The following is a 24426-nucleotide window of genomic DNA, read 5'->3' as shown; positions in this document are numbered from 1 at the left end:
TAAAACAAAAGATTTTATTTATTTATTCCTGAGAGACAGAGAGAGATTGAGAGAGAGAGAGAGGGAGAGAGAGGGAGAGGCTGAGACACAGGCAGAGGGAGAAGCAGGCTCCATGCAGAGAGCCTGACATGGGATTTGATCCTGGGTCTTCAGGATTAGGCTCTGGGCTGAAGGCGGTGCCAAACTGCTGAGCCACCCGGGCTGCCCCTAATTTTATAAATTTAAAACAAAATGTTGTCTACAAATTTTGCAATTTTCTAATTTTACAACTTCAAACATATCTTTCCAGAATATATTTTTAAAATTATCTACATTTATCTTCCAACTCCTGGAAATATTTGTGTATTCTGATAGGTTTTTTTTTCATGACTGGCCCGTACAATGGAGACAGAAATGTATTCTGACACGTGGCAGACAGCACTGTGGTCCCTGAGAAGTCCTGATAACACATTGTGCCACCTGAATCTTTCATTTTAGGCTGCATGATTTGAGATAGAGTTGTCTTATAGTAGTTGTGGTCTTAAAGGATTTGTATTGATTGAAAAAATAGAAACAGAACAAAAAAACATAAGCTCTGCAGCAATGCTTCCCAACTTGAAGTGTGAATGTCATGTGGTCCTGTGACAATACAGGCCTCATTTGTCCTGTAGACAGTGCCCAGGGCCCCCACTGGCTCTGCAAGCCCCCATTACCAACCCCCTCTTCCAGAGCTCAGAATGGGGGTGCCTGAAAGCAGAAGCACCTGAAGGGGTTGCCCAGTCTGGCACTAGTTTTCAGGTCTGGAATTGAGGACAGGCACTGGGACCCTGTCCAGAGCTCTCTCCCAGACCCTGAGTGCCCCACTGGGGGAAAAGGGTGTTCCCGGGTGAAAGTATTGTAAGCGGTGCTGTCATTGGCCTGAAAAAGGTGATCCTTCTCTTACTGCAACATGGGCTGAAGTTGAAGTCCAGAGTGGTCAGGGAGGGCGGAAGCCCCATCTCCTCAGAGCCTGCCTACCACCCAGCCCATCTTGCCACCTCAATGGCTGGGAAACAAGCAAACCAAGGAATCCCGAGATACTTTTGACAGCTTAGAATTTTTATTAAAACAATCACTTAAATTACAACAATCCCCCGGAATAGAAAATAGCCTTCCATGGTCTGGCCCTGACGGGAAGCAAGATTCAGGCCCCACTGGAACAAGTGTGGTTTGACATCTTTGAAAACGGATGGAGCTTCCCTGGAAGCCCACGAGGGGCCTACCTGGCCCCAGGGCAGCTGGGAGAGGTTGTCTCCCCACTGAGGCGGCCCCTCCGGGGGCTGCAATGCCCCAGCCCTGTCAGCAAGCAACACTCAGTCACTGTCCTGCTTGTCAGCCCCTGCGTTTGCTGTTTTGATTTAAAAGAGAAAAGAGAGGGAGAGAGAAGCCGGTCCCCAAGATTACAAAACATGGTCACTTAAGAAGTGTTATGTAATGCCACAGGGTGTCGTCTAGCAGGGTCTGGCGGGTACATAATTGAGTGGATGCCACAGGTCAAAGCCCTGCTGGGGCTGAGGCAGGGCCTCAGTCAGGATGAACGAGGTGGTCTGTGCAGAACAGCTAAGGGCCAACAGTGCAGCCTCACGGAGTGTCACTAGCTGGGCAGCCCAAGAACTGTCAGAAGAGCTCCTAATGAAATCTTTGCGGCTGGGGCCCTGCTCTCAGTGGAATTCAGAGGCTTCCTTACTTAATAAGCTCCCATGCCCTGTGTTCACTTGAAAAGACCACAGTCACTTGAGCTATAGGCACAAGTCCCTGAAAACCAAGCTCCTCTTTCATTCCCTTTCCTTCCACTGTGGCTCAAGACCTTTCTGAGGGCCACCATCCTCTCCACCTAGGCTTCTTTGGGAGGTACACACCAGCTTCTGCCTCCAAGGAGAGCTGAAGTGTTCCTGGATGAGCAAGGCTCCCTGGCCCCCCTTCCCCAAGTCTGCTCTCGGGCCCGAGGGTGCTCCTGCCACAGCTCAGATGCCAGCTGGCTCCCTTGTGGCCACATGGCTCGGCATTTCCCGGACTTGGAACACACACACAGCAGTTAAATAAAAAAAAAAAAAAAAAAAAAAAAAAGCCTGACAACATTTATATAAACCACTACCATGCTCCTGTGCCCACAGCCACTGCTACAGATTAAATTTACAGGTCAGGAGGAAAGTAACTCGTCATAGAAACTGAAGGATGGGTGGTGAGCCTGGGGAGACAGAGCCTCAATACAAGAGCCAGGCCCTACATTACAAACGCTTCCCTTCACTGGGACATCTTGGGGGAAGAGGCTTATTTTGAGGGACAAGGAGACACAAGGAAACTCAGCCACAGCCATCCACACTTAGTGTCCAGATGTAGAGTTACACCCTGCTTGTCCTAAGGGGAGTGGGTGATGCACACAGCTGGCTTCCTTAGGGCAAGGTGGCCCAGTAGGGGAGTGGCTAGCCTGGGATACCATTAGGTCAGCCTGACTGTGGAAAGATGGCAGGATCTTTTGTGAGCTTCTGAGTTTCTCAAAACCGCACAGCACGGCCAGAGATACCCCTGCTCTCAGGAAAACTCCAGGCCCTTACATGTCCTCACTTAATAAGCCTCTTTTTGCTGGTTCAGACTTATCTCCTGCTCTATGTAGCAGTCCCATTAGAAGGATCTGAATGGCTGGTGGATCACAGCAGCACCACCAAACCAGAGAAAAGAAAGGACAAGAAAATAGCCCCATGGAGGTGGCTCTGTGACCTGCTGCTGCTCCGGTGGTAGGGAGTTGTGTACAGCAGGTGAAGAGCACCAACAGTGAGTGGATACTTGGCTTGTGCATCTGGCTTGTGCTGAGAGGAGCACAAGGGACCTACACGGCCCAAGGGAGAATATAAAATAAAGGGCCGCCTGGTGTACAAGGGCAACACCAAAAGGAGGCCCACTACAATCAAGGCTTAGGAAGGGCTTGCTGGCACATGGTCAGCCACAAGACTGGGGCCTCAGCAAGGAGTACCTGTGGGACCTCAGAGCCCTAATGGACCCTGGCCGGGCTACCAAGTGCTGACTACAACGTGACCAGGGAGCTCCCTGGCCGCCGCAGGCAGGAAAGGTTAAGGCTGAAGGGGGGTGAGGAAGACACACAGCTCCTGCCTGCCTCTCAGACTGGTCTGAGGTGACAAAAGGAGGGGAGTGAGTATTTGGTATGGAGCAGATTCCTACACAGCTCTGCTGGCCTCCCAGCCCCTCTGCTGGCAGCCAGCCTGTCATCACAGCTCCTGCTTAAAGTCTTCCCCCAGTCCCAGCTGCCTTTCCCATTCCCCACCAGCTGGCAGCCAGAGTGTAGCCTCAGGCGTGCCTGGGCTGAGGACCCATCGTGTGGCTTGTCATGAGCCACAGGTCAGCTCACCGATGATATGCAGCAGGCAGGCTGGCAGGCAGGTCGCTCTGGGCCTGGGCTTGGGTGAACCATACTTCTTCGCATGCCAGGTCCTCACCAGTGGAGGAGATGAATGTTTTGAACCCAGGGTGGGGTAGGGACAGTGGCACCAGCCGCCTCCCTGTCTCCAGGGCTCCTGTGCACTTCACTCCCTACAGCCACTTCCCTGGGCTGTGGAGGTCAGCACTGGACAGTGGGACACACACCCCAGGGCACCTTTGACAAAGGAAGTATGGAACCTCACATTAGATGGATGAGGAAAGACAAATATTTAAACATTTTAAAAAGAACTAGAACCCCACGAGAGAGCTCTCTGCAGGTCACAGTTCAAGGCAATTGCACATGAAGGGGGTTGGGCTCTCCACTCAGCTGGGGAAAGTTCCAGAGCTTCCACAGAAGCTCCCAGCCGGCCCACCTATGATGACTCCCACGGTGTCTGACCCATCCCTCTGGTGCCAGGAGCAGCAGATGTGACAGATCCTGGGGTGGCTGGGTACTTGCTAGAGCTCTTCAAAGAAGGCCACTCGGGACTTGGCGCTCTGCAAGGTGAGCTGCAAAGAAGCAGAGAAGAAGTTGAAAGGGGGCTGGATTTCTACTTTCATGACAGGTGCTGTCCTGCCCTGGGGACTAATCTCGGGATTGGTTTGGAGTGAAAGGGAAGACGCTCAGATAGATGTTGAAGAAGCTGGCGCCCAATCCCAAGTAAGTTTCCAGATTTGCCCAGGAACTCACATTAGGAAGTGACAAATGAGGACATGCCAGGAGAGATGGCTGGTGGACAGAAGCATGTCAGCAGGAAAATGTCATCACCGTCTTTTCACAGAGGGCAGCAGATCCCCTGGACACTGTATTAGTCTCACATTCTCATCTACAAGAGTCTCTAATGTGCCTCTGTGGGGCCCTGCCTGTGGTCATGTCAGCCGGGGATGCTCATCCTCTCCAGGGCTCAGAGGACCAGCTTGGCATACAAGCCTCAGGCAAGGCAGGCCTGTGACAGACAAGGAGGAGGGAGACCCTTCCAATGCTGTTCCCCAGGTGGCCCCAAAGCAGACTTGTCCATGACCCAGCAGCTCAGAGGGGGTTTCCATCTACAAGCTGGGAGGCGATGAGCTTTCTAGATAGGACTGGTTTGGGCAAGGAGGACCATGCCCACGGGGTAGCGCTCTGTCTGGAAACTTACTATAAGGCCTTCCCAGGAAGGATGCTGCCCTGAGGAGCACCTGGTGGGGGCAGAAGGGAGGGAAGCGATCAGGGCTTGAGCTCTTGGTAGGGTGGAAAAGGTACTAGAATTTGTGACCCTGACATGCTGAATCCTCATCCCCTGACACAGGAGGCCACTTCCCAGTAGCTTCCCCAACAGAAGCATCCACCACAGGCCCCTTCCAGTGCCCTGCTCTGGGCCCCTCCAGAAATCACCTACTTGGGGGAGACTGTGTGTTCTACATCCAGTTCCTAGACCTCACAAAGCAGGGTTTTCAGGGAAGGGAGACATGGAGTACTGTTCATCTTCATATTTCCCAAACCCAGTTAGCTTACTGCTTCATACCTAGTAGCAGCTCAATGTTTGTTGAGTGAATAAGACGTAGGCTTAACAGAAATGGTCTGATGCATGGGAATGGCAAAACTCCACATAGGGCTGAGACGGCCCAGGCACTAACTCTCCTCTGTCACCAGCTTGCTGCATGGCCTCAGTGGATACCTTTGACCTCTCTGAGCCTCTTTTCTCTAGAGTTAAATCACAGAAGCTGGCTGGATAGTCTGGCCCATTCCCTCGACCTCTGGCAGTCTCTAAATCTAAAAAGTCCTTGGTACTATCTCAGCTCTCTAAAGGGTGGGGGAGGGAGCCTCAAAACCTATCGCTTCTCCATCAAACACAGGCAGCGTCAGTGTGCTCAAATGAGACAGCTTGAGAGCCGACTCTTTAAACCCTGCCAAATCTTGTGGCCTTGAAGTTCCTGACTAACAAGCTAAGTGTAGAGAGGCGTCTGAGCTGTCTTCTTCAGTGGAACCAATTTCAGAAGCTCTCTGGAAAACCCATCTCTAATAGAATGGAGAGAGCTTTCATTTCTTTGCTTAAGCAGAACTCCCTCTAGGAGGGAGCCAAGTTTAGATGGGTTTCTCCCTAAATGCAGTCAGAGGAGAACGGTCAGGAGTTACGTGCTCTGTGATAATGGTACTCAATGGTAACCAGGAAAGAAGAAAGAGAACCTGAGAATCACTGGGACAAAATCCTTTTCAGGGAGAGTTTAAATCAAAAGGTATAAAACTCAGGGGTGCCTGTGTGGTGCAGTCGGTGAAGAGTCTGACTCTTGGTTTCAGCTCAGGTCATGGTCTCAGGGTCCTGGGATCAAGCCCTATGTTGGGCCCTGCGCTCAGCATGGAGTCTGCTTGAGATTTTCTCTCTCTCTGCCTCTCCCACTCATGCATGCACTCTCTCTTTCTCTTTCTCAAATAAACAAATAACCCCCCCACTTTTTTTAAGGTGTGAAACCCATTATCTCCACTCAGGTTTCTTCCATAATCCCGTAGAAGACCTCAGGTAGGCTCCTCAGGGGGACAGGGCACCTGCAGGGGACAGGGAGATATAGCCCTTCCACACACTGAGTCAACACCGGCACAGTGCCTGATTCTCAGCCACGGGGCAGGTAGATGGCCCTGGGCAGGTCACTTGGCCTCTGCTGCCCACCGTGAAGTAGGGGTAGTAGCACCCCTTCCTTATAGGAGGACATGCAGAATAACTGGGGAAGCACTCAGCACCATGCATGATGTGCACTGAGAGTTCAACAGCTCCTATTACTAATCACAGCACTATGTTTTTCCCCCCAACCCCAGTTCTGACTCCTCTCCTTCCGTTGGGGGAGCAGGACAGAGTACAGGTTAGAGAGGGTGCAGAAGGCAAGATCACACACTGTGCTGGCCTTCACAGCCCCCAGGAGGCCTGGCCACTTCCCTAGGCAGGAAGCCCAGGCTGCGGGGGCCTCTGAGAGCCTTCTGCCCGTTTGTACAACGTTGACTCCAAGAATTCCTGGATCCTCTACTGGAGTTGCGTGCTGGCTGTCCCCTCGAGGTGCCAGGGGAAGGTTTTGGCAGCTCCTGCAGCACCAGATTCCAGTTACTCAAGCATGTGTTTGCTGGGAGGCAAAGCTCTCCTTGGGTAGGCAAGATGCTTCCCTGGATCCCCACCTGACACTGCATGGCAGGGGCTCAGCCTGACCTCTTATCTTGCAAGAGCAGGAGTTGTACCCCAGCCCATGGAAAGGTTTGTAGCAAAGTCAAATACTCCGGCCACACAGAAGGAGGCAAGCACTGCAGACACATGGCCTCGGCAGGAGGAGAGAGCAGCACAATCTTCCATAAGGCACTGGGCTGCCACAGGGCCAGACAGACCCACCAGAAAAGGTGGCTGACAAGACTGCTGGTGCTGAGGACACTGGGAGCCTCCCGCATCGGCCCACAAGCACACCTGACAACTGTGTGATTCCTGGTGGACCCAGTTCCCTTAGGGACTCTACTGTCTGAGGAAATTACCTCCACAAGCGCACTATCTGCTGCTAGAACCCTTCCAGTCAGCACCCCAGCCTCTGCCTGGTCCCCCCTTCAGCAGCATCTTTTATCTTAAGACATCAAAATGTCCTCCTCCTGAGCCAGCCGGCTCTCCCTATGCTCATGCAGGAAAGCAGGTGGGGAAGCACTGAAGATGAGGCTCTGCAAGGAGAAGCCTTGGGCTTCTTTCCTTTGGGTGAGGACTCAGAAGCCCAGGGGCAGAGGTCAGGAGGGCCGCCCCAGCACTGCCGACAGCAGCTCCCAGCTGCACTCTGCCTGGTTCCTCTCACCTGTGGGATGTGTCACCACCTGCTGTTTCTAGAAGGCCTACTGACTGTCACGTTTACTGTACAGCTACAGGCAGGAGGTATTCATAAGAGAGAAGGGGAGGGCTCAGAGGATAATGGCACAAAGCGAGGCCTTCATAAAACAAACTGCCTCTGTGGGTCTTTGTGTGCTCATGAACACCGGCCAACCAGCGTCCTGGTTTCCCTGCTACCCTCCCATGCCCTAAGGTGTACGAGTCCGTGTCAACGTTTGGTCTGCCTTCTTGCTCAGTGACAGGCCTAGCTCTCTCCGCACAGCACCACAGAGATGGCCTGACGAAGGCCCTCACCTCTCTCCTGTGGGTCACACTGTGAGATCTGAAGCCAGTCTCACGAGCTCCCCACCGCCACCCAGCACTCCCTTTGATGGCCCAGCAATACCCCTCCCTCACCCTCCAACCCTCCAGCCTGACCTGCTGGGGTGGGGGGGCACCGCCTCTAGGAGCGAGGGTAATTTCCCAAGTACACAGGGTGTGAGGTCTATGCCCACACCGCCATGGCTTATCTCCAAGCCTGACCGGAGCAGTCTCCTCCCAATTTCAGTAGGTGAAGCAGAAAAGCGTCAGGACATGGGTAGAGAAGCATGGCCTCATGGACAACGGCTGTATCGTTCTGGGACCTGCGGACTCCGGTCTACCTTCTTGGATTCCTTCTGAGGATAAGCGGCTAGAGCTCTGTCTGAACACAAGTTGACCACGTCTGCCATGCATCGTTCTAAAGCCACGCTGAATCTAGACAAGCACCAGCCATAGAGCTCCTGGAGGTCATGCCCAGCTCCCGCGAGAAGCAGTAAATCACATGGGCCCTGCACAAAGCCCCCAACCTGCAGTGCTCTTGCCAGTTCCCTAAAGATGACTAAAAGAACATGAAGTTTCCTCACCAGGCACTGGGCTGACCTGCTTCTCTCTTCCAGCTAGCTGTCTCTTCACATCTGATTAAAATCAGCCGTGTGAATAATACAGGAGGAATTAAGTTCTCTCTTGACTGAACCAGCTGTTCACGTCTGTCACTAATCCAATTCCATTCTGAGGAGACAAACTTCCTTTGCTTGCCCTGCTGCGATCTATACAACTTGGTTTTCCCCTTACAGAGGCTCTGATCCACCTGTGGGGCCTGGACCCTTCTTCTTGCCCAGCGCCAGCAGCCTGGAGCCTGGCGGAGTCACCTCTCCTCCTGCTCCTTTGTCTATCAAACTGCCAGTTGTTTGTGACAGCCACCAGGCTGTGAAAGGGCAGGAGAGGGAGCCACTTGGAGAGTTACACCTCTTCAAGCTATCACAACTGTGTGTGGTATGACCACTGGATGTATCCACCTAATCTCAACAAGTTCAGATTTGGGAGACATATATGTCTCCTTAAAAAGACAGGAGGTTGGCTCCTCTTAAGCCTTAGCAGGATCAGGTGCCCAGCTGGTTCTCCCTAACCCAGGCATGCACGCCAGATGCAGACTCAACTGGTTCCTACTCACTGGGTAAGCATTTCAGGCAGCCCATCAAGATGCGATGATTTAGCACTTGTCCACTTCTGAGAAATGGCTCACCAAACCCTCCCAGCCTGCCCCCCACCCCCCAGCAGAATGTGGCTGGCCAGCTCCAAAGGATCTTTCAGCATCATTCCCAAGAGTGCCCCCTGCTGGAAAAACACAACAGAAGCTGGCTGCCAACTCTCCTTCCATTCCAGCTCTCCTCTAAAAGTCCTTTTGGGGGAATCATTTCCCAAAGTGATGGGAGGGTAACTAAATGTATTCCGGCACGGAGCCTACAGCAGCAAGGCTGCTTGATTAAGAATGAATTACACTTTCATCAGCACATAGAGAAAATTGATTCACAAGGCTGCATTGTGATAATCTTGTTCCTAAAGCAAAAAAGGGTGGCGTGGGGGTGGGCAGGACACAAGAGCCACTTCGGCTATCAATGATGAGAGAAAGGAAGCTCTACAATTAAGCTGGGAGAACAAAACTAATCAGAGCGCCAGGATTCCTCCAACTAGTCTCTGGAGGCCTTGCCTCAATCCACTCATCCCGAGGGAAGAGAAAGGAAGGTGGGAGGGGGACTGCCTAATCCATTTTAAACAATAAGACCCACAATGCTGAACCCATTTTAGATACTAACCTAATAACTCTAGGCTTGGAGACTCTGCATGTCCCATAAAAACGCAGTGGAATTGAAATGCAAGCCCTAAAATCATGTTATACTTCCTCTCTTCCACTACATACTGAAAATGAAGGAGCGGGGGAGGGCACAGATTCAAAAGGACATGCAGATTCTCTGGCGCTGGGATTCACCAGGAGAAAGCCAACTCTGGAGCAGAAAGGTGACAGCCAAATCCAGCAGCAGCAAATTCCAACATAATCTTTGGTTTCGGGTGTGATCAACAGTCCCCCTTCCAAATTCAAGCTGAGGGGGCAAGGCCAGTGAAGGGGCACAGTTGCTGTAAACTGGCCAGATTAAGCATTTCTGCCATCTTGCCTAGTGACGGCTTGCACCGAATGCCATCTGGTGATATACACAGGATGAGAGCTGTGCGCACACTTATCCCTAAGCAGAGGTGGGATGAGAGGCCAAGTCCACCCCAATTAACACATTCAATTTGTTATTAGCTTCTTTATCTGTTCTAGAGAAAAATCTGCCAGGGGTCTCTTTTGTATATTAATCCTTTAGGGACCTAAAGCAGGACGATGCCTAGAAATGGATGTGTGCCTGTGTCTTGAGCTGCCTGAGTGATCCTAGCCCTTTGCTACTCCGTTCCTTCATCTGGAAAATGGACTAATCAGCCTGATTCACCCCACTGGGCAGGTAGCGGCTAACTCATGGCTACAGCATACTCTGCACGCCGAGTACCTTAGCAAAAAGGTGCAGATATGCTGATGTCATTTCCAAATTGCCAATATCAGAAGGGAAATCACGGCAAGGATTGTAAGAACAGAACCTCAAGCCCGCAGAATGAGTTTGCATCCCGTCTTCCCTCCCACTGTTGCAGTAACAAATCAGGTGCCGGAGGAAAGCTGCACTGAAACGCATCTTCAGTGCTGAGGGACCAAATGGGATGTTTTACTGCATCAAATAAGGCCCAGCAATGTAATCAGGCACTTTCAAAGGGTTGTAAAATATCCTAGGAGAGCAAAGCAGGTTTCATAGGCTCTTCAACACCTCCCCAAAGGGCAACTGCTTGACTGGGTAAAGTCTCCCAACCAAAAAGAGGAACTAGGTCATGGTCTTTCAGAAAAGAGGCTGACAGAAACTTCTATCTAGACAGCTACCAGAAATAAGCAAGAGCCCTCTCCAGTCAAGAGGCCCCTGGACATCTTCTAGCTGGTACATGTGTGAAGTAGAAGTGGCCTTTGGAGTTGAGCCCAGGCATCATGTCCATGAAGACCAAACTCCCTGAGACCAGTCCACGTCTCCCATTGCCTTTCCTGGACTTTCCACAGAGCAGGGAAGAGTTTGCCACTGCACTCTCTTCCATGTGTTTTCTATCCACACGTGCTGTGCTGTTGCTCCTTGCTAATCCATCCCCCATTTTTCTCCCAGCCCCCCCCCCCCCCCCCCCCCTCGCCTGGCCTCTGCTACCTTTCAACAACAACAAAAGAAAGGTTCTGGAGCCATGTAGCCAGTGTGCTGCCTTTTATGTCAGGGCAGCGGATGCTGCACCAGACAATGCCCAGTCTCCAGAACGAGCAGAGCCACTGGCATCGAGTGACTGGGGTCATGGAAGGGCTGAACACATTAACCACACACAAGCAACAGAAAGCTCGTTCAGAGGCGAGCGACCAGAGGTCACCAGGGAGGCTCTGGCCGTTTGTTTTAATTGTGGGAGATGCCTTTCACGCATATTCAATCTCGCCCTGTGATTTATCACCTCCCTGGGTGTTTTAAGTGTTCTACTCCACTTCGCCAGTCCTGCATCTCCAAGGGGAGTCCGTGCAAATTGAAGATGACATTGGACTTTTATGTCTTCCTGAACCAAGAGGCGGCTACAGCTTCAGAACTGTCAAGGCTCCTCATTTGTGTTCTTCCACCAGCAGAAACCACAGCTAGACCCTGATGGCTCAAACCATTTACTAATAAAATAAGCTTTCTAAGCTCCGTGACCCCCATGATTTCCCATCTGTCGATTTCCTTGGAAATCCTGTGCTTCCTTGGAGATCAGGGGCAAAAAAATGACGAGCAGACCAGCTCAGGATCGGGGAGTGAAACCTGTCCCTTGAGAGGGAATGGAAACAAGACCCTGAAACGTGCAAGCTCAAGGACTGCATTTTCACCTTCCAAGTGTGCAGCACAGCTGGCCACTGCTCACCTCATCAGCACTGTGGCTCTGAAGCCCACAACACCTGTGTCCCCCTCACCTCAGCCTCACTGCCAGATCTCCCTCACTCAAAAGATTCAAAGGCCAGGAACATGTGTCACTGTTGCTCTCACTGAGAATGAAATGCATCTAGGTTCTTAGGGGCAGCTTCTGATCAATAGGGGCCACTATGAGTTAGTTGCAAATGCCAAACCAGTTGCACTGATTATCAACTGGGGGAACAAAATGGAAATGTAGGGAGTTGAGATTAGCAGGAGGAGCAAAATATTCCCTTGCAAACTCAAATCAGATAGTAAAAGAACCAGTGAAGTTAATTTGGGCTTTTTCAAAGTTTTTACCTCCAAACACATGGAAGTTAATTGCTGAGCTCTTATGGTGAACTATTTCCTGTGTAATTTAATCCTTATCACAATCCTGCAGGGTTAGGGACTGTCTTATTCACTCTTTACAGGTGAGGACACTGGGCTTCAAGAGAAAGAATTACAGAGAAAGTAAGTGGCAGAACAGTGGTAACCTCAGTTAACCAGACCAGACAGCCTCTTGGCAATCCCAAGGGAACATGGCAACCCCTGAACCCAAGGGTAAACCCCTGGAATTAGTTTAAGTGCTACTCAGCCCCTGAGGGTACTTTGGAGACAGTGTCAGATACTGAGACCTCACGGTGAGGCGGAAGGGTACTGAAGGTGAGGAGGAGGAATACGTCTGCACTGGGGTAGCCAACTAGGTAGGACCATTCTTTTCTTGAAAGAATCTATGATCAGAAAACATGAAAAACAAAAGAAAAATCAATGCAGGCTGCTTTGAACCAAGACTAATAGCTCTCAGCACACTGAAAACTCTCCAGTTCACTGCCAGCCTTCACATATCTTGTCCCAGACTTTGTAGATGGAGCTCTGCCCTTCACATGCTAGCTGGACATGCTTCCAAAGCCCACAGTGGTGTTTCCCTTCAGCTAGGTTCTCTTTGGCCCAGACTGTGGCAGGCACAACCCCAGAGCTACCCCGGCACAGGCAGGGGGCTGCTTGTCAGGCATGGTCACTGGCCCCAGAGACCACTGAAGTCCAGACACTGGAAAGGGTATCAAACTTCATGTGTAGCAAAAACCCCATTATTTCATCTAGTGATCCTGAGATAAATCCAGCTGTATCAAAAGCCAAGTCCATGCTTTTATTAACCCTCGAGTAATCAGAATTCTTGATTAACTGGAACCTGGCAGCCTACTTTGAAAACAGGTTTACGTTAAGACGTTTAAAAAAAAAAAAAAAAAGGTTTCTATGAATGTCCTAGGAGCAGTACAAATTTGACTACAAATCAAACCTCATTTGTCTACAATAAGAGCTCAGTGAGAACTGACAGTCAAAATCAGGCCCCTGAAGAATCTAAATGTTCTGAATCATTACAGAAAGAAGAAAGATGAAATCCTATCAAGACAGAATGGTATGGTCATATGTGGGCATAGCTGACAGCACGGGCTGAGACAAAAAGGGACTTTCTGCTGGACCCTGTGCTAGCCACAAAGTGGCTCCACCCCATGGTCTTCTGGGCACCATGGGGTCACTACCTGAACTAATGATCTACCTGGCCTGCCCAATTCCTGTGTTGGCCATACTGCCCTCCTCAGGGCATGCACTGCTTGGTGGTGGGGTGTTCGATGCCAACATTTGTTACAAAAACTGAAGAAAGAGGAGCCTAACTAAAAGCATCACACACAAATCGGGGTTCATGTTATGGTTCTTGGAACCACTGACAGATAGAATTCATCTTGTAATGAGACCCATCTGGGACTTTAATAGCTAACCTCTCTTGCTTGGATAACAACTGCAAATAAGATCTATCTTATGCCAGATCTCACTTTTTGGTAGAAAGCTTCCAATAAGCTTATTTTATCCTAATAGCAGAAACTGTGCCGAGGACACCAAAGGACACATCCTACGTGACTGTCAGGTGTCGGTGGATTCACTGGCTTGCATACTGCTGGGGATCAGGTGAGGAGCAGAGGTAGGATGTTATTACTGGGCATAATAAATTCTCCCTATTGCCGAGGCATGTTGGGAGGATGATGAACTGTTGCAAAAGGAAAGCAGCAATCATTCCATTAATTCACTCAACAACCAGACTGCTCATCTACTGGGTGCCGGCGATGAGCAATGTGACTTCACACTGACCACAACTCTGCCCCAGGCTGTGGGGGGTGCTGAAGCAGAGATGGCCTTTAGAGCACCAACAGGCAGATGGTCCCCTTAGATGGATTAGAAATCAGCCTGCTGTGCTGGTGGTTTGCTTTACTTGGAAAGAAAACAGATGTGTACAGAAAGGGGAAGCTCTAAAGGAAAATGAGGGAGTACAGGCAGCCCCTTCATTCTACCACCAGAAGTGGCCGGTATGACCATGGGTCTTCAGAAGCTGTTACCACAAGAAAGGTCTTGATCTTGAGTTAAAGACACCCAAATTTATCCCGTTTCCATGCTAGGGCTATTTATCTAAGGAGTATGCCACTGGGACAAACGACTTTTAGACAGACCTCACTGGACAAGAAGCATAACCATCCCCAGCCCAACGATGACACAAGATGTGAAGAAGGACAGCTGGTCCTACAGCCCCATGACATGCTCTTCAGAACGAGACAGCCTTCTGGACCCCTGGAGGCTGGTCTGGCCCCACAGGGTAGATGCCTGCTCTCAGACTCAAAGCATGCTGCGGCCAGTACCCAGGCACCACCTGCCCTCAGGAGGGCTAGGCATGGCCCAGGGACAGAGACAGGCAAGCTCATGCATGGGTTAGTATCACAGAGGGTAGTACCATCACCACATACAGAGTACCTGGGAATAACCTACTTTGAGGGCTCAAATGCAGATAGGTCTTCTGCCTTGGGCTTGAGGCTAAACCAGCAAAATAAAATGAAGAAAAACAAAAACATACCCTGTGATATCAACAATGCCACATGTGCCATTTGCAAAATGCTCAGACAGGCCTGAAATTGTGACAAGTGACTTCATTTGTTTGTTTTTATGGCTTGGAAAAAGGTCTCTTCGGCTTTCAGCATTCCAGGTTCCTGTGGCTGAGGGCCCAGCTCACCGCAGCAGTAGCAAAGATGAGACTGTTCCGGGTGCCCAGATGAGGAACCAGGGACTGGGGTGGGGGGCCTGCAGCAGCTCCTTTGAGGACTGACTGGCTCACTAGCCCAGCTGTCATTTTACCTGTCAGTTCCCTGGCTGAGTCCTCACTTTAGCTCTCCTTTTGCTAACTGTTTAATAATTTTGTTTTGGAAGGGAAACCCAGTAAATGACGGGAGCCAAAGGAAAGAAGAATGTGGAATGGGGAAAGGCCTATCTTTTTTGGTTATGCTATTAAAAGGAATTCTAAGGGTGCCTGGGTGGCTCAGTCAGTTAAGCGTCTACCTTTGGCTCAGGTCATGATCCCAGGGTCCTGGGATCGAACCCCATGTTGGGCTCCCTATTCAGCAGGGGGCCTGCTTCTCCCTCTCCCCGCCCCCATCTTGTGCACATGCACACACACCCCCAAATAAATAAATAAATAAATAAATAAATAAATATCTTTAAAAAAAAAGAAAAGAAAACAGATACCTGGGACACTACTTGAAAGACTGAGATAAAGAGTAAAAAATTAAACCTATCATGATGGAAACTCAATGAACAGTATGATCTTTTTTTTTTTAAGATTTTATTTATTTATTCATGAGAAACACAGAGATGTGTGTGAGACAGGCAGAGACACAGGCAGAGGGAGAAGCAGGCTCCATGCAGGGAGCCTGACGCGGGACCCGATCCCGGGACTCCAGGATCACGCCCTGGGCCGAAGGCAGGGGCTAAACCGCTGAGTCACCCAGGGATCCCCGAACAGTCTTATCTTAATGACACCTTTTTAACAGGTATGAGCCTGACCTGGGCCATCAGTTAGGAGCAGATGAGTGGCAGGAGAGGCCATTTCTGCTTTGCCCAACATGAGAGAGGTACACTCCTGGGCTGACATGTATACCCAATGTTACCATCTCTAAAATTGCTGAAAGCTCAAAATACCAGTAGAAAACAATCTGAAACTGCTAGCAATGGAAATGAAGTCTCACCTTTTAAAACATTAAGGTTCTTCTAGACACTAAGTATGAAAAAAGTTAAAAATTCAGAATCTGGTTCCTTTAAAGCAAGAACAAAATTTTTTTATAGTCTTTGCCACTTAGAAACCCAAAAAGACTAGAGGAAGAGTGCATTCTCAATAGCTTCTGTTTCATTTTGCTTTCTCATGAAGTAAGGCAGCTCCCTGGGCAGAACTCCCCTTGGCTTAAAAGACAAAAATGCTTTACTGCTAAATGATGGATCAAAACCTGTCTCGTAACAATGATTCATTTCATCAGAGCTTTTAACACAGGCTCCCCTTCCATCAAGCCAATGGGTTCACTGTCACTGGTGGATTAAATTCCCTTTCTGGCGTGAGTTAAACAATTTCCTCAACTAAGTATGCATAAAAAATAACAGTCTAATGACTCGGCTACTCAGGAAACCAGATGCCAACCTCACATTTCATTAATGAATGTCCTGATCAGCAAAAGACAGGAGACTTGGTACCTTTTTGATAGTATTGTGCTTGCTGCTGGTGCCACCCCGGTCAGAGTTCTCGTTGTGCAGAATATCCAAGGCTGTCTCCCTCTCTTTGAGTTTCAAGGCCTCAATCTCAGTCTTGAGTTCATTGAGCTGCTCCTGCAAATGCTTGCTCTTCTCCATGTATTCCACTCTGCCGACAAGAGGACACTGTGTCATGGCTTTGGTGACAGTGAGACATGGGATCCAGGGTCTTGAAGCCTGGGGCCCACACCTCTGTCTAGCCACTCTCCGGCTGTGGGAGCCTGGACCGGTCACTTAACAGGTCTGAGTCTGTTTCCTCATCCATGATATTGGGATAATGCTCACAGGGCTGTGGTCAGAATTAAGTAAAATAAAGCACAGGAAAGCCCTCTGGTAAACCCTCATTAAGTGCTCTATAAATGCCCGTTACAATAGAAAGCTTTTAGTTCTGCACAAGTAATGACGCATGAATCAAGACTCCTGGCATCCAAAACAATCTCCTTGTCTCAACCTTTCTTGGGTAAGTGATTCTATTCAAGTGACCTCTTCTGACAGGTACTGGCCATATCCCTACTTGTTTTGGGATGTCCTCTCCTAAAGAGGGTGGAAGCTCACTCAGCCAACACCAGGAAGAGAAAGATCCCCACCATGGTAGATACTCTGTATCTGTGATGGTGAAAATCTGAAAATTATCTTCAAGGTGTCTAACTTAAGGGCATCAGGCAAACCATGCAACACAAACACCAGGAACATTCTGTAGTGATTCCTACGGTTGGTATGTGGAGTCTGTTGTGTGCACTGATAATAAAAAACACAAACTACAAAAAAGCAGGACCCAGAACAGGATGTAGCCTCACTCCAATCACAACCATGAAATGCTCCCAATGCCTGGTCAATGGAGAAAGGCTGGAGGGGGAACTCGGACAGCAGATACCACAGATTGAGAGGCTCATGGTTGCTTACCCTGGGCTCCAGGAGACACTGTCCCAAGAGAGCTATCCCAAGGATATTGGACAAAGTGGGAGCATAGAGCCTCAGATAGGCTTAGAGCTGAATCTGGGTTCTGTCCCTCATCAGCTGTGTGATGCTGGCTGAGTTCATTAAACACTGTAGATCTGTGTTCTCATTTATAAATGGTACACTGAAACCTATCTCTGATGTCAGCTTGATGTTAGTTAGTGGGAATGAAATGAGACAAAGCTAAAAAGCCCTGACACCCAGGCATTCACTGTATGGTTCTCCAGTGTGGTTCTCCAGCTGTGGCACAAATGGCCACTACCTATGGCTGGGAACCAGGAGGGGGCCTCAGTCATGTTTCTTCTGCAGTGAGAGTCCTTTCTGCCTCAGTTCTACCTCCACCAACCATGAAAGGAAGGAGGAGCACATAGCAGAAATTGCTATGAACAGGACATGCAGGGCTCAGCTCAGGGCTGCCCCATGTAGCAGTACTAGCCTGACGTGGACATTTGCTTTCCTTGGCCTTGAGCCTCAGTCTCTTCCCTTACCCTTGTTCTAGACATGGGAAGTACCATAGATCTCAACTGCTAGAGGACACAACTAGGAAACCTGTTATGTTACCATGTTAGAACATTATCACAGGCTTTATCACCAAGTGAACAACCGTCAGAGAATTTATTCTGCTACTCAGAGACCCTCGACAACCAGTCCTAGACTATAGATGAGGTTCTAAGCCACCGTAAACTCCAGGTCACCAATTAAGGATCACTGTTATCCTGGAAGACAGAGTGATGGTGTGATGTCCTTCACTTCTGATGAGGAAATTCTTCCTCCAGAGGGAACAGAGCAAGCCCTGCAGAGCTAGTGATAGGCTCCTGCAGTGACCCTCTGTCTCCCCAGGCCCAGATGGCCCCACTCTAGCTCAGTGGCTGGGGGCACAGAGGTCAAAGGGACTACATACTTTTCTTTCTCTATCTCCATGGAAAGCCGCTTCATGTCAGTATCCTTGAAGTCGAAAGACAGGCTGTCACCAATGAGATTGAAACTTGATATGTCGGGAGGCAACGGTGCTGGAATTGGGTTCATGGGCTATGAATGAGAAATCTCCAGTTAGGACGGTCAGGTTCTATGAGAATGAGAACACAGGGCACTGCTATGTTAACCACCTATCCTCCAGCAGCCACAGAGGCAATGGGCACAGCTCAGGCCCTGCCCCCCAGCACTACCACGGCCTCTTGTCAAAATAATCACCCCTGTCTCTCTTCCCCCAGTCTAGTCAAACTGGCTGCTGCCAGGTGATCAACCCCAAAGATCTCTAATCTAGGTAAATCATTCCTCTTCCCTTAAACCTTTAACAGCTTTTCATGCTCAGCCAAATTTAAACACAAACTCCCACTCACTTCTTTGTTGAGGCCCTGGGCTAGGAGGTGCAGATGCAGAGAGCAAGAAAGAGTCCCTAGATCTGAGCAGCTGAAAGTATCATTCAGTAAACAGAGGTGCTCACAGATCATCATGATTAAGTAAGGCAGACACTGTAGCCAGGGAGTGAACAGTAGCCGAGGGAGCTGGAGAAGGTGTGCTAGAAAAGATGCTGCTTCTGCTGGCACCAGAGGATATGCCAGAGGAAAAGGCTTGCCAGGCAAGAGGCCTGGTACTGAGCAGGGCAGAGAATGCTCAGTGAGAATGCTGAGGGTCTGTAGTGCCAGCATAAGGGGGAGGGTGGGAGGCCGGGACCAGGCCGTAAAGAGCTCCCCTGCATGCTAAGGGGGCTTGGAATTGGAAGGTGGAGCCAGAGTAAGGCTTGAAGCAGAGGATGAAAAGATCAGATTTGAGGACTTTCTCATCCCAGAACAAGGGGTCGTCTAAAATATGGGGCCAATCTACTTTAGCTTCTCCTACTGTTTGCCCTATCAGATCGTGAAGAGTACCATTTCTGTTCCTTTGCTTAAACTTGTATACACCTTGCTCTCCCCATATACATCATCTTTTTTCCAAGGCCCTTCTCAAATACTAGGATTTCTCAACCAAAGCCTTTCTAGATCCCTCTTGGCCAGATGGCAACTCTTTTCTTTGCTATGCATTAACATTGTGTTTCTGGTTCTGTTATGGCACTACCCTAACTCCGCCCTGTGAAAATCCTTTTTGGCTGTGTCTTCTTTTCCTGTTGGCAAGTTTCCTTTTTTTTTTTTTTTTAAGATTTTATTTATTTTTTCATGAGAGACACAGAGAGACAGAGATACAGGAAAAGAGAGAAGCAGGCTCCATGCAGGGAGCCTAATGCGGACCTCGATCCCAGGATTCCAGGATCACACCCAGGGCTGAAGGCAGACACCCAACCACTGAGCCACCCAGGCGTCCCTGTTGGCAAGTTTCCTAAGGGCAGGATCTGCCTCTTTCACCCTTGGATCCTTGGCTGAGTCTGGGATGGCGTCTGGGAAACAGTAGAGGCCCAGAGCACTCATCTGAGACGATGACAAGGCCTGAGGCAGACTGTCTGTGTGGGTGTTGAACGTGGTGCTGAGAGGGGGCTTCTGGGGGTACTAGAACGTTCTGTTTTCTGATTTGGGTGTTGGGTGCATGGGTGTGTTGAGTTTGTGAGAATTCATCAAGCTGTACAGTGATAATTTGGGCACTTTTCTGTACGTATGTTATACCTCATCAAAATTTCCTAAAAGATGGGTGCTGAATACTGCTCTGTGGGTGAGAAGAGACACTGGTACAACCTTTGTGGAGCAGATCGCGATGGGAAACCTGACCCCACCGTTCTATTTATGAGAATTTATTCTGCCAGTACATTTACCATATGCGTGAAGATTTGTGCTCAGGGATATTTTCCGCAGTTTTGTTCACAACTGCAGAGGAAAACAGACTAAATACCCATCCATAGGGGCCTGCTTAAATGAATTACAATCCATCCGTACCACGAAATATGATTCAAAGGCTGATACGGATGTGCTCCTCCAGGACTTATTTATTTACTGTGTGAAGAATGTATAAAGTTTGCTCCAGTGTAGGCTTTATTTATTTATATATTTTTAAAAATTTTCAGTAATCTCTATACCCAACATGTAACTCAAACCTGCAATCACGACATCAAGAGTCTCATGCTCTACCAACTGAGCCAGCCAGGCGCCCTGTTCCAGGATACGTTTTAAAACCATGTGCATGGGGATCCCTGGGTGGCTGAGCAGTTTAGTGCCTGCCTTCGGCCCAGGGCGTGATCCTGGAGTCCCGGGATCGAGTCCTACATCAAGTTCCCTGTATGGAGCCTGCTTCTCCCTCTGCCTCTCTCTCTGTGTGTGTCTCTCACGAATAAATAAATAAAGTCTTTTAAAAATAAATAAAAATTAAAAAGCCATGTGCATCTCAGGTACCCAGTCCAGATGAGCCCTCCAATGACTCCGGTCCTGGCTGCTCTGCAACTGCCTGAGGAAGGACCATTGGCCCAATCAATCCACCAAGCCATGAGAGAGAATAAATGAATGGTTATTTTGAGCTATACGGCTGGCTTGGGGTGGCCTGTCACACAGTAATAGATACCAGAATAGATGACAATAGCAGACTGCCCACATTTCCCTCCCCCTCAGACCCTGGGCTGTTCATGTCTCTGTGTCCTGTGTGCCTCTTTGCTGCATGTATGAGTGTGCAATGCATGCATCTGTGCCCTACGCACATCTGTGCATTGGCTGAGAACACCATGCAGTCTCTTTCCCACCCAGCTAGTTCCTACTTACCCTTTAAGAGCCAGCTCAGGTGCTGTTCTATGTGCCTAGTGTCCCTACAGGCTGGGCTACATTCTCCTCTAGACTCCTGTACACCCTGTCTGAATACAGACTCTAAAGCTGCCTGGTATTATGTGGAACAGAACAGTTTGCTGAACTGGATGCACAGAGGGAGGGAAGGGAAGGGAAGAGACATTTCTATTCATCATGTGACCCTATTTAATTGAAGTCTGCCTCCTTGTCCCAAAATGAGTTTGGAAACTGGTTCTTATGTGGCAATAGTTCACTCTGTAGTATGCAGAGTACCCCTGCCCAGAACGACAAGGCTGGTGTATGGCATACACAGGCAGCTGAAGATTACATTCAGCTTGGCATCAAGAGGCTAACCTCTCTTGAGGATAATTTGGGACTATATTACTTAAAATAAGAAAAACATTGCAGAGCTGGGAAAGGCCCTACTGCCTGCTATCTATGCAATCAGAGAGGTGACTGGTCCAAGGCCAAATGGCAGACCAGGTATTCTACCGAGCGAGGCTCCAGCTGCAGGCCTTTGGCATCACTCATTCTGCTGGAGCACCCCTAGGGGAACCAAAGGGTTGAGAGGGAAAGGAAGGCTATGAGGTCTGAAGCAGCTGCAAGTTGGCAGCCCCCAGCCAGGCTCACCGGGTATGTGGGCTTGGTGGTGATTTCCAGGAGCTTTTGCTTGGCTCTTCGCTCTGCTTCTCGGGCTTCCTGCAGGTCCTGCTTCAGCTGATCTGCCTCCTTGGCCCTGCAAGGAAAGGAGGGAGCCAGCTCAAAAATGAGACAGATAGACGAAAGAGAGCCCTTTCCCACTATCCCTCTGGAGGTTAACCCCAAGGATGGCACCAGATCAGGCAAACAAGACCATGGGTTGGGGTGGAGGGGGACACATTATGTGAAAATCAGAACTTTCAAAGCAAGGACAACATTCCTGAGTAGTGTTCATTGCAATGGTAAATTTAAACCAGAAGAACAGGGACGTCAGTGGGAAGGAGTCAAGTTCAAACCTTTGCAGTTGGTAGAGAGGGAGTAGAAGTGGGGCAGGGGCTAGCAGCTTCCTCTGCTTCACTTCTGGGTGAGAGTAGGCTGGGCAAAAAGGTACAGTATGGTGGCTCAAAAGTCTTATAATGGATTAATGGAGGGCAGGATGTGAGAGAAGTGCTTCTTCACCGCTCCCAAGTAAGACAACTGCAGGCCTGGGGCCAACCTTAGGCAAGAGGACGACGAGCACCAACACTGAGGGCCTCACCCTGCAAGACACAGGACCCAGGGGGCCTGGCCCAACATGCATAGTTAATGGGGGGAAGGGACCTACACAAAGAAAGAAAGGGGCCCGGAACAGAGCAGGAAACAAAGAATCATATTCCCAGAAAGACATGCAGAAAATGGAGAGGAAACTGTAGCGAATGCACCTTGGTAGCAAAAAGCCAAATTCAAGTGTTCTAAATCAATAGAGCCAAATGCTGGGGAATGTGCCAGCATTTATCTGAAGGCTGCAATACCAGAACAATCCAGAGCCTAGAATAGTCTTTGGAAAGTAGAGACTACAGTTCTACCCTTCAACTTGGTCATGAGCTGGCACATCCTGACCACAGACAGGATCCTGGCCCTCCCCTCCTATCTGCCTCAGGAGCCTTAGCACCAAGAAGGGCTGCAGGGAAGCAGGTTCCTGCCCCTTCTTTAAAGGTAAATAGTTGGGATCCCTGGGTGGCGCAGCGGTTTGGCGCCTGCCTTTGGCCCAGGGCGCGATCCTGGAGACCCGGGATCGAATCCCACATCGGGCTCCCGGTGCATGGAGCCTGCTTCTCCCTCTGCCTGTGTCTCTGCCTCTCTCTCTTTCTCTCTGTGTGACTATCATAAATAAATAAAAATTAAAAAAAAAATTAAAAAAAAAAAAAAATAAAGGTAAATAGTTGCTGTTTCCCCACATGTCCCCTACATGAAAAGGGAAAAGAATCAGATTTTTTAAATATAAGAAGAGCCTCCTGATAGCTCCTCAGCTAAAGGCAGTCTGTGGCCATGCTTAACGGCTTTTCTGCACACACGACTACCAGAGGGACAGTAGTTTATCACAGACACAAGCATGACCAGAGGTCTGCTCAACAAGAGAACTGGGCTCCTGAGCCTTTCTGCTAATTCCAGCCCCCAAACTCCACACTGGCTTAAGCACCAGTCCACTAACCTGTCTAGGGAGGAGCCTCCCCCTTGCCCCAGAAGATGGAGAAGCAGCTTACGGACAGGTGCAGTCAAGCTCTGCCTTGGGCCCAGGTTACAACTGAACAGCCCCTCACCTGGGTCCCAGTGTCCAGGACTCCCCACCTCTAACCTCCTCTCTGACTCCTCAGCCATCTTCAGCGCCAGCACCTCGGCCTCTAGCACCTTCTGCTCCATCAGGCGCTTCTCTTCCTCTGTCCGAATGGCTGTGGCCTTGATGCGCTGCATTTCCTGTTCAGCCTCTGCGGCCTTCTGAGCCAGGAGTTTTGCCTCCTCCTCAGTGATTTGGGCCTTTTCTGCCAACAGGTCAGCTGTCTCCTCAGACCGCATCTGGAGAGAAAAGCGCTATCAGCTGGAATGGGGACCACATGCTTGTCATCCCACCCAGATCTGGACTCAGACACTCAGGTCAGTGAGAATGAGAGTGTTGGACTTCCTGCGGTCCTGCCACAGAATGTCCCATCAGATGACACTGATGCAAGGAATGACAAGACATACCCTCAACATTTTGGAAAGGCCCTTCAGGTTTTACCCATGGGGAGCAAAAAGCAAGCCTTTTTGAGTACCCATGTGAGCTGAGGCTTATGCTTTACGAGGGAGAAAACCAACTTTACCTTGTTCTTTCCTTTTAAATCAGTGGTTCAAACCAGCAGAGACTTTGCCTCCTGGGAGACAGGTAACAATGTCTGGAGACATTTTTGATTGTCACAAATTGGGGGTGAGGTGGTGCTGTAGGCATCCAGATAGGGGTCAAGGGCACTGCTAAACATCCTCTGATGCACAGGATAGCTCCCACCATAAAGGGTGATCTGGCCCCAGGGCTGGCTGAGAAGCCCTGCTTTAAAGGTGAGCTCTAGTGAAAGTGGGGCTTGGTGGCACATGAATTCCACCTGGGTCTGCTTCCACAGACATAAGTAGAAAGAAAAGACACTGATTTTTTTTAAAACTGAAATGTCAAAGTGATTGTTACTAATCTGCAAACGTCAGGAGGCCTAACTCTCAAAACCTGCTCGAGTCCCCATGCAGCCTCCTGGGGCCCAGACCCCCCAGCAATCACCAGAGCTTCATTGGCCATTGTTGCTTCTTCTTTCATCTGCAGCAGCCTCCTCTCCAATTCATCCCTTGTGCGCTCTGCCTCCTCCCTCATCTGCTTCTCTCGAGCAAGGCGCTGCCGCTCCATCTGGGGGCCAATGAAAGTGGCCACTGAGTCATGGGGCCCATGCTTACGGTGCCACGGGGGCCCAAGGACGCCCAGTGTCTAGAGTCCCCCCAAAGAGACCCTCTTTCCTCCCCTTTCCTTTAGGTCGCCGGTGTCATTCTTGTTACCCGCCACCCTCTTTCCTTCGAAAC

General features: G+C 49.7%; 1 protein-coding gene across 6 annotated transcripts in view; it reads right to left on the bottom strand.

Moving 5' to 3' along the window:
* Window positions 1-1056: 1056 nt before the first annotated feature.
* The window catches only part of NF2 (NF2, moesin-ezrin-radixin like (MERLIN) tumor suppressor), a 79229-nt gene continuing 55859 nt past the window's right edge, over window positions 1057-24426 (bottom strand). For 4 of the 6 annotated variants that reach the window (XM_025474481.3, XM_049101525.1, XM_025474483.3 and 1 more), the window contains 6 exons: window positions 24134-24256; window positions 23189-23406; window positions 21505-21610; window positions 18081-18208; window positions 16166-16331; window positions 1057-3963 (listed from right to left, as the gene is read on the bottom strand). In XM_025474481.3, the coding sequence (XP_025330266.1) occupies window positions 3913-3963; window positions 16166-16331; window positions 18081-18208; window positions 21505-21610; window positions 23189-23406; window positions 24134-24256 (792 nt within the window). In that variant the 3' untranslated portion in view covers window positions 1057-3912. Of the gene's footprint in view, window positions 3964-14336; window positions 14465-16158; window positions 16332-18080; window positions 18209-21504; window positions 21611-23188; window positions 23407-24133; window positions 24257-24426 lie in introns of those variants that run through there. The other 2 variants (XM_025474482.3, XM_025474490.2) reach the window with 2 other exon arrangements.

The sequence above is a fragment of the Canis lupus genome, chromosome 26, assembly GCF_003254725.2.
Source record: "Canis lupus dingo isolate Sandy chromosome 26, ASM325472v2, whole genome shotgun sequence".
Lineage (NCBI taxonomy): Eukaryota > Metazoa > Chordata > Mammalia > Carnivora > Canidae > Canis > Canis lupus.
Note: the sequence above shows the minus strand (reverse complement) of the source record. Positions and strands in the feature narration are given on the sequence as shown.